Consider the following 12,478-nt stretch of genomic DNA (forward strand, 5'->3'; position numbering starts at 1 on the left):
CCAGAAACGCCTGGGAGGTGTCCATGGAGCCCCTGTCTGTGCCTGCGACATTCCAGCTCTGGAAGAGCCTGGAGACTCTTGGAAAGTCCCCATGGAACCCCTCTGAGGCCCTGTGACAAATCTGATGCTTAGCAGGCAACCATCACCAGGACCTTGATGCTATGGTCAGTTTCCATGGCAACCAGCCCCCTGTTGCTATGGTCAGTCCCTTGGCAGCTCCATGGAGACCCCATGCCAGGGCAACCATTTGCAGCCCCAGCTCATCTGGGTTCATGGGATCCTGGAACCAAAAAATTGGCTGAGCTGGGAGGGACCCATCAGGATCCTCCAGTCCAACTGCTGGCCCTGCACAGGACACCCCAACAATGCCAGCCTGGGCCTGGCAGCGCTGTCCAAACGCTGCTGCAGCTCAGAGAGCCCTGGAGCTGGGACCCTTCCCTGGGGAGTCTGGGCAGGGCCCCAGCAGCCTCTGGGCAAAAACCTTTTCCTGACATCCAACCTGAGCCTGCCCTGACTCAGCTGCAGCCGTTCCCTCCACTCCTGTCCCTGGGCACCAGAGGGAAGAGGTTCCCACAGCCCCAGCCAGGGACCCGCTCCCAAGGCTGTTGCCATGGCCACCAGGACTGGGACCAGCTGGGATGCTCGGTTTCCACAGCCCGGGCTTCAGGAATGGAGTACCCCAATTTCTGCTCCCACTAAAACCACGCTGCCCTCCCAACTCTTGTGGAAAGCACAAAAGGCAAAGATCTTGGGCTGGGATAAAAACCACTTATTGGGAACAGCAACGAAATAAGGAACAAACAGGAACAAAAACAATATTGATAACAGAAGGTATAAGTAAAACTATTTGCAGAGAAAACTAAAACATCAACAATTGGCTCTTCACGGCAATGTATTTTCTCCTGTCTGCAAAGGACACCCTTCTCCCTGGGGTGAGAAAGAGTCCCTTTCCTGCCCCAGGCAATGTTCTGAGGTAGGAGTAAATGTAATGACAGGGCCATGGCCAGACCCTCATGTTATTCCATCCCACATCATGTCATTGGCAGGGGCAGGAAAAAGGACAGGGGTCTTCCTAGCATGGATCATGGGGAACATGGATCACCAGGGCTCTTTCCAATATGGGTCCTCCAATGAGGGATGAAGCTGGAGCTGGGCATGAAGCTCTTCTGCTGTTGGGGCACTGATAGAACGTCCCTTAACGGTGCTTCCATTCGTGATTGGTCAAGTCAGAGCGCTGGGTGAAACTCTTCCCACACTGGAGACACTCGAAGGGCCTCTCCCCTGTGTGGATGCGCTGGTGCCTGATGAGGGTGAACTTATGCTTGAATCCCTTCCCACAGTCAGGGCAGCGGAAGGGCCTCCCCTCTGTGTGAATCCGCTCAGGCAGACGGAGATTTGATCTGGTCTGAAACCTCTTCCCACAGGTGGGGCACTGGTAGGGCCTCTCCCCAGTGTGGATGCGCTGGTGGATGATGAGGTGGGACTTGCGCTTGAAGCCCTTCCCACACTCAGGGCAGCAGAAAGGCCTCTCCCCAGTGTGAATGAGCTGGTGCCTGAGGAGATCAGAGCTTGTCTGAAAGCTCTTCTGGCACTCGGGACACTCGTAGGGCCTCTCCCCAGTGTGGATGCGTTGGTGGGTCACAAGGGTGGACCTGTACCTGAAGCCCTTCCCACACTCCCCACACTCGTAGGGCCATTCCCCATTGTGGATCATCTGGTGGCAGATCAGGGTGCTGTGCTGCCTGAAGCTCTTCCCACACTCTGAGCACTTGTAGCGCTTCTCCCCATCATGAAGCTGCTCACGAACAACCAGCTCTGTGCTCTGGCTGAAGCTTTCCCCACCTTCCTGACTCAGGGTGGGTCTTTCCTCCTCAGCGCCCCTTGGGCTGGGTTTGGAGCCCCTCTTCCTGTGGAATCTCCGGGAATTATCCTCCCCATTGAATTCCTGTGTCATGGAGCTGCTCAAAATGGTCTCTTCCTCCAGGTTCTGCCGTGGGGATTTGCCCTCCCTGGTCTCCATCCTCAGCTCCTTCTCTGGGAGAGGAAGGACAAGGAGAGGATGGGATTTGCCTCCATGCCAGAGGGAAGGGAAAGGAGATCCCCCGAGTGCATCTCCGGTAGGATGGTGTTGGCAGCAGGGTTGTCCTGCAGCTGGGGGCCGTGCTGGGCTGGGAGATGGAGCAGAAGAGAGGGGGAAAGGGGCACTGACTTCCTCCTCACCCTGCCTGGGTGTCCTGGGGCATCTTCCTCTTCCTCGCAGTCTCTCTCTCCATCTGACTAAGTTTTAGGAATGGGAAATCCTGTTTTGGGAGGAAAACAAGGAATGAGCACACTAAATTTTGCACCGGATTGAAGGCAAACTTGGGGGAGAGTCTAAGTCAGAATTCCAATTCAAAAACAAAATTAGGATCAAGGCAATGATACAGAAACACTGCCTTAAACTCACAGAGTCGGATATAACCTGAACCCTCTTGTCAGGGTGGTGGCAGCCAGTCCCATTAAATGGTGGCTGCAGTCCTGTTGGAGTGATGAAGGTGATTCTGTCCCAAAGCAGTGATGCTGTAGAAAGGGTCTGGATTTCCTCTGAAAGTCCAGTGTGGTTCTGGAGCTCTTGTCCTCTGGGAATCCAGTAGGCAAGTGCTGCTGGTGTTGCCAGCCTCAGCTAATATCCAGGTAGAATGCTTGGATCCTCCCCCTGGGTAGAGCATCCCACAAGGGGATGATGGAATTTTATCAGTCCTGCAGTGACACTCAATGGCCCATTCACAGAAGATATCTCCCCTGCAGGGCGTTATCAGGGGTGAGTCATGCAAGAGATAAAGATCACTGCCCCACCTGTTTATAGCAGTTGGTGAAGATGGGGATTGAAAACCTGCATTTGGTTACATCTTGCATGGCAACCTGAAACAGTGGGGTAATCCCTGCTCAGGGGGTGAACACCACCCCCCTTACCCAAACTGGCTCAAGTGTAAAACCCCCACCCTGGGAAGGCCACACACACAGGGACAATGTCACACTTGCCCTGCCCCAGGGGTGGTCTCTGTCCCTGTCACTCTCTTTCACAGGCTGGGGGCTTTGCCGAATGTTAGAGTGATTTTTCTCTTTGTCCCTTTCACCTTTGTGACAGCTACACAGAGCTTCCCCTTCCTTTTCATAATCCGTATTGTGCCTAATTTTGACTTTTCTTTCATCAGAATGTGCCAGCAGCTGAGCTGGAGCTGTGCAGGACCAATGGAATTTGGATTTGCCACAAAATAGCTTCTATTGTAAATTTATAAAATTTTGGGATTTGTTTGCATTTCCATCCCAAGTGACTTGTGGGAAAAGCAAATTCAAGGCATTTTATCTAAGATTAATTTTGATTTCTGACAAGAAACAACATTACTTTGTCCAGTGCCCAGGGTTGATCGAGGAGCCTCTGTGTCTCTCACCCTGGGGTGTGCTTCGGGAGGTTTTACCCGGTCCCAGACCATTCCCTAGGGGGTTTGTCCCTGTCACCCCAGGCCATTCCCCAGGGGGTCTCCATTTTTCTCACCCCAGGGAATGCCTGGGGGGTCTCCCTCCCTCTCACCCCTGTGCCAGGGGGTGCTCGGGGCAGTCTCTGTCCCTCTCAGCCCAGGGGATGCTCGGGGGTCTCTGTCCCCTCACCCTGGGGGATGCTCGGGGGGTCTCCATCCCTCTGGCCTCAGGCAATGCCTGTGCAGGGCTGGGGACCAGGGGCTCTGTGGCCCTCTCACCGCTGAGGGTGCTCGGGGCTGGGGGGGCTCTCCCGGGGAGGCTGGGGGGGTCTCTGTCCCTCTCAGCCCTGCTGTGACCCTACCCAAACATCATCGGGGTCAGAGGGACAGAGACACCCCCAAAGCCCCAGAAGGGCTGAACTTGTGGATGGAAATGCCCAGCTGCCTTTTCTTCTGGTGCCTCCTCCTCTCCTCAGCTGAGGATGTCAAACTCCCCAGGAGCAGGAAAATCCCCATTCCCTGTTTCCTTGTGGCTGCAGCCTGGAACATCCACTCAGAGTGAAGAATTTTCTGATCTCTCTGCTGAATGACAATGGCAAGAGGTTTGTGAGAATGGGAAGAAATTGTGTTTTGATAGTAAATAAAATGTGCAAAATTATTTCATTCTGACATATTCCTTTTCAGTCAGTTCTGGTCTGTTTTCAGAGTGCCACCTTCTCAGCTGATTGTGTTTGTGCCCTCCTTTCTCTCCTGCCTTTCTTTACCTGCTCTGTTTCTCTCTCAGTGTCTCCCTTGACCCAGGGCAGCTCCCACCAAAGACATTGCCCTGATTTAATTCCCAATCCAGGACCTACAACAACCATGGGTGAAGATATGAAGGCTGGCAGTGAAATGTCACTGTAGGATCTTGCTCCACTCAGCTTTTGGCTCCTTCTTGAGAGCTTTTCCTTCCAGGGCAGGAACATCTTTTGCTGGCAGGGAACTGGAATTCCAGCCCCTGGGAGTGTGTGCCATGGATCCCAGAGGGGCATTCCTGAGGCTTCCAGGACACAGGGAATGGGGATTTTCCTGCTTCTGGTGAGTTTGACATCCTTGCCAAAGGAGAGGAGGAGGCACCAGAAGAAAAGGGCAGCTGGGCTTCATCTTTCCACTTGAATAAGGTGGGGGGGAAATCTCTCCTCCTGTCTGTAGCTGCTTCCACAGGGATGTGACAGCTGATCCCAGAGCCCCAAGGGTCAAAGTCAGGGCTGCCCTCAGGGAATGCTCACCTCCTATTGAGGTGGGAGCATGGGAGCACCTGGATCTTGGAGCACCCAGCTGCCCCCCATGTGTGGAGGTGCCTGAGGAGGGCTGGGATGATGCCAGGGACGTCCTGCAGTGACATCCCCCCTGTCCTTTTCTGGGTGAGCTCAGTCCCAAACCTGGCCCTGATTCTGGTCTCAATCTCACTCCATGTTTAGACACACTCACAGTTTTGTATTTAATCTCATCCCAGTCCCAGACTCATCTAGCCCCAGACCCAATCCCAACCCCAGCCCTAAAGCCATTCCCATGTCTACCCTTAACCCCAATCCCAGCTCTAATCCAAATCTCAGCCCAAACTCCGAGCCCAGCCCCAATTCCAGCCCCTTCCTAAATCCTCAGCCCCAAACCAAATCCCAGGTTCATCCCTTCTGGGGGTTTGGGGGTGTCTCTGTCCCTCTGACCTCCATGATGTTTGGGTGGGGTCACAGCAGGGCTGAGAGGGACAGAGACCCCCCCGGCCTCCCCAGGTGTGAGAAGGTCGGAGAGCCCCCCCAGCCCCGAGCACCCTCAGCAATGAGAGGGACACAGAGCCCCTGGTCCCCAGCCCTGCACAGGCATTGCCTGAGGCCAGAGGGATGGAGACCCCCCGAGCATCCCCCAGGGTGAGGGGACAGAGACCCCCGAGCATCCCCTGGGCTGAGAGGGACAGAGACTGCCCCGAGCACCCCCTGGGCTGAGAGGGACAGAGAGCCCTGAGCACACCCTGGCACAGGGGTGAGAGGGAGGGAGACCCCCCAGGCATTCCCTGGGGTGAGAATGATGGAGACCCCCTGGGGAATGGCCTGGGGTGACAGGGACAGGGACAATCACAACAAATTCCTCCTGAGCGTCCCCCAGGGCGAGAGGCACAGAGACCCCTTGAGCATCCCCAGGGCACTGGACAAAATAAACTAGGCAGAAATCAAACTTAATCCTACATAAAATACTTTGATGAATATTTGATTTTCCCAAGAGTCACATGTGATGGAAATGCAAACAAATCCCAAACAGGAATTAACTGACAATAGAAGAAATTCTGTGGCAATTCCACGTTTCATTGGTTCCTGCACAGCTCCAGCACAGCTGCTGGCAGGTTCCAATAAAAGAAAAGCGGAAATTAGGCCCAATACAGATTATTAAAAGGAAGAGGAAATTCTGTGTAGCTGTAACAAAGGTGACAGGGATGTAGAGAATAATGATTCTCACATTTGGCAAAGAACACAAGCCTGTGAATTCCAGAGTTATTTGGGAATTTAGCTACTTGAGCTGGGCTTTTGTGGGATTTATAGAAGCCTTGTGTTCCTCACCATGGGGTGAATGAACCTTGTCAGTCTCCCTGGTATCATTTCCTCCCTTTCCTCCAGTGATTTTAACAAACATTTCAAGGAAGGACAACAAAATATTTTCTTTTTCACTGGCCACCTACAACAGCCAATTTCCTCATCAGTTCTCCCATAAGTTGTTCAGAGGAAGCTGTGTCCAAGTTTCCAAGAGTTCCTCCAGAGAGAACCACAACCTCCTCAGAGGAGGGAACCATGCTATTGTCAAAGGCACTTGGGGTCAGACAACAATGCCCTGAACCCACTATGGCAAAATAATGTCACAATCTGGTTAAGAAAATTGTTGGAGAGATTCCTCTGCCCCAATTAAGACGCTAAAAAGACCAAATCCAAGGTGGATTTTATTGAACAGTAAATGTGAGGTAGAAAGAGATGGAAAGAAAGAGAAAAGGGGAGAGAGTAAGGGAGTGAGAGGGACAGAGACCTCCCCTGGAGCAGGGCAAGTGTCACATTGTCCCCTGTGTGTGTGCCCTTCCCAGGGAGGGGGTTTTACACCTGAGCCAGTTTGGGTAAGGGGGGTGGTGTTCACCCCCTGAGCAGGGATTACCCCACTGTTTCAGGTTGCCATGCAAGATGTAACCAAATGCATGTTTTCAATCCCCATCTTCAGCAACTGCTATAAACAGGTGGGGCAGGGTTCTTTACATCTTGCATGACTCAGCCCTGATAACGCCCTGCAGGGGAGATATCTTCTGTGAATGGGCCATTGAGTGTCACTGCAGGACTGATAAAATTCCATCATCCCATTGTGGGATGCTCTGCCCAGGGGGAGGATCCAAGCATTCCTACCTGGATATAAGCTGAGGCTGGCAACACCAGGAGCAGCTTGCCTACTGGATTCCCAGAGGACAAGAGCTCCAGAACCACCACTGGACCTTCAGAGGAAAATCAGACCCTTCTGCAGGATCACTGCTCTGACAGAATCACATTCATCACTCCAACAGGACTGCAGCCACCATTTAATGGGACGGCTGCCACCACCCTGACCAAGATGGTGTCAGGTTATATCCTGACTCTGTGAGTTTAAGGCAGTGTTTCTGTATCATTGCCTTCATCCTAATTTTGTTTTTGAATTGGAATTCTGACTTAGACTCTCCCCCAAGTTTGCCTTCAATCCGGTGCAAAATTTAGTGTGCTCATTCCTTGTTTTCCTCCCAAAACAGGATTTCCCATTCCTAAAACTTAGCCAGATGGAGGGAGAGACTGAGAGGAAGGGGAAGATGCCCCAGGACACCCAGGCAGGTGAAGAGGAAGTCAGTGTCCCTTTCCCCCTCTCTCCTGCTCCATCTCCCAGCCCAACATGGCCCCCAGCTGCAGGACAACCCTGCTGCCAACACCATCCTTCCGGGGATGCACTCGGGGGATCTCCTTCCCCTTCCCTCTGGCATGGAGGCAAATCCCATCCTCTCCTTGTCTTTCCTTCCCCAGACAAGGAGCTGAGGATGGAGACCAAGAAGGATAAATTCCCCCAACAGAACCTCGTGGAAGAGGCCGTTTTGAGCAGTGTTATTGTGCAGAATTCAAACTGGGAGGAAATGCCTCAGAGATCCCACAGGAAGAGGGGCTCCAAATCCAGTCCAGGGTGCTCTCAGAATGAAAGACCCACCCTGAGCCATGAAGGCGGACAGAGCTTCAGCCAAAGCTCAGAGCTGGTGGTCCATGAGCAGCTTCATGATCAGAAGAAGCCCTACAAGTGCTCAGAGTGTGAGAAGAGCTTCAGGCACAGCCGCACCCTGATGAGCCACCAGATGACCCACACTGGGGAATGGCCCTACGAGTGTGAGAAGTGTGGGAAGGGCTTCAGCTACAGCTCCGCCCTCATTCACCCACCAACGCATCCACACTGGGGCGAAGCCCTATGAGTGTGCCCAGTGTCAGAAAAGGTTTCAGACCAGCTCCAGTCTCCTCCAGCATGAGCAGATTCACACAGAGGAGAGGCCCTTCCGCTGCCCTGACTGTGGGAAGGGCTTCAAGCGCAACTACACCCTCGTCAGCCACCGGCGCATCCACACTGGGGAGATGTCGGGTTTTTCTGGTCTGTTTGAAGGGCCTGGAAAGGCCCGGAGTGGCCTTGGGACAGCCCGCGTATCGAAGGACGAGAAGAGGCTTCAGTTCTTCTTTCGGTTTTTATGTTTATTAATTGTTTATCTAAAAGATGTTCTTTCAGCCCGACAGAGATCTGCTCAGCAGTCAGCCATGAGCACACTGTGCTGCTCTCCGTAAAGCCACCTATCTTTATACCCATTGTTACGTGTACAATATTTATCATTTTTCCCCAATACCATTTATTCTTATTACTCGGTGCACTTTCAGTAATAACCAATCCAAAAATGCCACCATCACCAAAGAAGATGGAGGAGAAGAAGAAGAAGAAGAAGGACAGGACACACCCCAATTCCTCCATATTACTTCTCTAAACCCCCCTGTACATAAATCCTAAACCCTGTGTCTCACTCTCTAATTAACTAATCTCTTCGCCATTCACCCCGGTGAAGTCCTCTTATCTTCATACAGGTGTAGTCTCCTGTGTAGGGTCAAAGTCCTGCCACCAGACACTTCTGGCAACATTCCATGACTCCCGGGCCCCCCAAGGGTGGTCTCGGTGGCCCGGCATCTCAGGACTTAGATCCTGAGATCCCACAGGGAGAGGCCCTACGAGTGTCCTGAGTGTCAGAAGAGGTTTCACACCAGCACTGATCTTCTCCTGCATGAACGGATTCACACAGATGAGAGACCCTTCCTCTGCCCTAGCTGCGGGAAGGGCTTCAAGTGCAACTCCACCCTCATCACCCACCGGCGCATCCACACTGGGGAGAGGCCCTACAAGTGTCCCCAGTGTGGGTAGAGCTTCTCCAGCTTGACCAGACACCAACGGAGTCACCAGTAAAAGAAATCCTGCACATGCCCCAACTGCAGGAAGAGTTCATGCACTGCTCCAGCTTTATCCCCCATGAGACAACCCACGTTGGGAAGAGCCCTGGGAACTCATTTTCCCTGTGATCCATGCTGGGAAGACAGCTGTACCTTTTCCTGCCCCTGCCAATGACATGAGGTGGGATGGAAGAATATGAGGGTCTGGCCATGGCCCTGTCATTACATTTATTCCCACCTCAGGGCATTGCTTGGGGCAGGAAAGGGACTCTCTCCCTGAAGAGAAGGGTGAAATTTCCAGGCAGAGAAAACTGTGGCCAGGCAGACCCAGTGAATTGTGTTTAGTTTTCCCTGTAAATAGTTTTTATTATCAATTCTGTTATCAATATAATTTATGTTCCATTTTTCCTTATCTTGTTGCTGTTCCCAATAAATCGTTCTTACCCCAGACCAGGATCTTTGCCTTTTGTGCTTTCCATGGGAGGTGGGAGGGTAGCGAGGGCAGGGCGGTCTTAGTGGGAGCAGGAAATTGGGGTATCCCATTCCTGAACCCCGGCCCATGGAAACTGAGCATCCCAGCTGGTCCCAGCCCTGGTGGCCATGGCAACAGCCTTGGGAGCGGGTCCCTGGCTGGGGCTGTGGGAACCTCTTCCCTCTGGTGCCCAGGAACAGGAGTGGAGGGAATGGCTGCAGCTGAGTCAGGGCAGGCTCAGGTTGGATGTCAGGAAAAGGTTTTTGCCCAGAGGCTGCTGGGGCCCTGCCCAGACTCCCCAGGGAAGGGTCCCAGCTCCAGGGCTCTCTGAGCTCCAGCAGCGTTTGGACATCGCTGCCAGGCCCAGGCTGGCATTGTTGGGGTGTCCTGTGCAGGGCCAGCAGTTGGACTGGAGGATCCTGATGGGTCCCTCCCAGCTCAGCCAATTCTGTGGTTCTGGGATCCCATGAGCCTGGGGATGGGGGGCTGCCAATGGTTGCCATGGCAACGGGCTGTGGCTGCAGGCCTGAGCTGGTGTCCATGGCAACCACCCCTGGCAAGGGGTCTCCATGGAGCTGCCAAGGGACTGAGCATAGCAACAGGGGTCTGGTGATGGTTGCCATGGAAACTGACCATAACAACAGGATGCTGGTTATGGTTGCCTGCTAAGGATCAGATTTGTCACAGGCCCTCAGAGGGGTTCCATGGGGACTTTCCAAGAGTCTCCAGGCTGTTCCAGAGCTGGAATGTCTCAGGCACAGACAGGGGCTCCATTGAGACCTCCCAGGGGTTTCTGGGGATGGTAAAGAGCCCTGTGGTCAGAGGCAGTCACAGCCATTCCATGGTGACATCCCAGGGCACCTTGGGCTGCAAAGGCACCAATCTGTCACAGGCACTCACAGGGGCTCCACGGTCACATCCCAGGAGTCCCCGGGCTGCCAAAGAGCCGGAATGTCCCAGACACTCACAGGGCTTCCTGTCATGGGCACAGTGGGAGCTTCAGGCAATGTTTATTAGAGAAGTTCCTGTTGGGTCACAAGGTGCAGAAAGGAGCCCCAATAGCCCCCACAAACCCACAGATACCCCCAAGGACCTCCAGGCTTTCTCAATGCCTTCTGTGAGAGTAGCCTTGGAGCAGCGGTTTCCAATCCCAGTTACAGACTTTTACAGAGTTTGTGTGTAAAGTATTATAAAGTTGGAAATAAATCTTTGTAGAATTTTTCCCACAGGATTAGGGATGGCAAATATATTTATATAAATATGTATGAAATACATATATATTTATATAAATATGTATGAAATATTATGGTAATGATTAGAAAAAATTGCCTAAATCATAAATATTTAACCAGGATGTAAGAGATGTATAATATAGTATATAGAGCACTAAGAAATTATTTCAAAGGAACTGCATTAAAGCAAAATCTGTAATTATGCAGAGATTGATGTTACTCCTGCAGACCAATGACTGTGGGCAAATCCCTTCGACTCAGGCTGGAGAAGTGACCTTGAGGGGTGTCCCCACTGCAGGGAGGAATTTCCACACCCCCCAAGAAGGGAAATGTCAGGAGATGCTGCCATTTATATTTGGGATGGGGCTTTTCCAGTCTGAGGTGCTGCCCTGTCAGTCAGATGTGCCCAGGCTGGGCCAGCTCAGCAGCTCTGCAGAGGCTCTCAGTGGTGTTACTTGGTTGTTCCTTTCTCTGGGGATTTTTCCACCTCTGCCACAGCTTCAGCTCCCTCTGAGGATGCTGAACTTTGGGATGGAGGAGTCAGGCTGGTTTCAGCATTATTCACCCCCAAAGCAGTGTGACACCCCTCCTTAATTTCCCACTAGGGGCTTTGCAAACAGAGCCTTGCTGGAGTGGTTGGAGCCCATTGCAGGCAGAGCCTCCTGCTCCAGCAGGAACTGCCTTTCCTGTGCCATGAGCAAGGCAGGTCCCGCTGCAGGAAAAGCCCCAGGCCAGCCCCAGCACAGGGAAGGGTTCGGGCACAAGGGCAGAATGCCGTGCTGGGAGCTGGGCCAGGGAGAGCCTGAGGCACCAAAGGCACCTTGGCAGCAGCAGCTGCTTGCAGGCCATGGCCAGAAGCCTCCCTTGGCAGCCCGGCCTGGTGGCCACCACTGCAGAGCTGCTGCCTCAGGGCTCATTCCTGGCTGGGCTCTGAAAAGCCACTTCTGCTCCAGGAGCCTGACTGGGAAGCCATTGGCCCCAGCACCTTGGGGACAAGATATTAATGACAAAACTCTTCATGGCAGCAGAGCCAAGGCAGGGGCAGAGGAAAGGGGAGAGCCAGGCCAAGGGCACCAGGGCTGCCATGGTGATGGCTGTGAGGTCACTGCCCCTGCAGCAGCCTGGCTGCCCTCAGCAGACATTCTGGCCTGAAGCGTTGTGAGGGCACCCAGCACATCAGAGAACCCACACTACAGGAATTCTGTCCTTGGGAATGAGAGGGTTTCACTGGATCAGGCTGCACAAAGCTCCTGATCTTGGGCAGTTCCTGGGATGTGGCATCCAATTCTCTGGGAAAAAAGCTGAATTTTGTGACACTCTCATAACTGTAAAATGTTTCCTCCTTCTAACAAATGTAAATTCACCCTCATTCTGTTTATGGGTATTGACCTTTGTTCTGTCACTGCAAGATTTAGCAGAAAATAACTTTGACCACTATTTTTCTATTTTCACAGACCTTGGAGAGGAACTAAAAATCTCCCAAGATGGGGTTTGGAGGCCTCATCACAAAACCAGCAGGGCAAGGCTGAGTGCTCTGGGCTCTGATGTGGAGACTGAGGACAGAACAGGAATAGCTTGGGAGGGATTGGAGGGTGGTTTCTGAGGGGCTGGAGCTTTTCTTCATAAAGGATATAACCATGAGAAGGAAATAATGGCACAAGTACAGCTGGGGAGGCCCAGACTGGCACCAGGAGGAAGGAATTTCCCTGGCAGGGCAGGGCTGTGGTGCAGCACGTCCCAGCAGGAGCCTGGAGCAGCCCAAGGCTTTGTGTGCAACGGCAGAGGCAGGCAGGAGGCAGAGCTGTCAGCAAAGGAAGGGCC

The 12,478-nt window shown here is 52.9% G+C and overlaps 1 protein-coding gene across 1 annotated transcript in view; it reads right to left on the reverse strand.

Moving 5' to 3' along the window:
- Nucleotides 1-1,195: 1,195 nt before the first annotated feature.
- Nucleotides 1,196-12,478, reverse strand: part of LOC135461232 (zinc finger protein 883-like) — a 32,242-nt gene continuing 20,959 nt past the window's right edge. Inside the window, exon 3 of the mRNA XM_064738238.1 lies at nt 1,196-1,842. Coding sequence (XP_064594308.1) covers nt 1,196-1,842 — 647 coding nt within the window. The remainder of the gene's footprint in view (nt 1,843-12,478) is intronic.

The sequence above is a fragment of the Zonotrichia leucophrys genome, unplaced genomic scaffold (genome assembly GCF_028769735.1).
Source record: "Zonotrichia leucophrys gambelii isolate GWCS_2022_RI unplaced genomic scaffold, RI_Zleu_2.0 Scaffold_228_81185, whole genome shotgun sequence".
NCBI lineage: Eukaryota > Metazoa > Chordata > Aves > Passeriformes > Passerellidae > Zonotrichia > Zonotrichia leucophrys.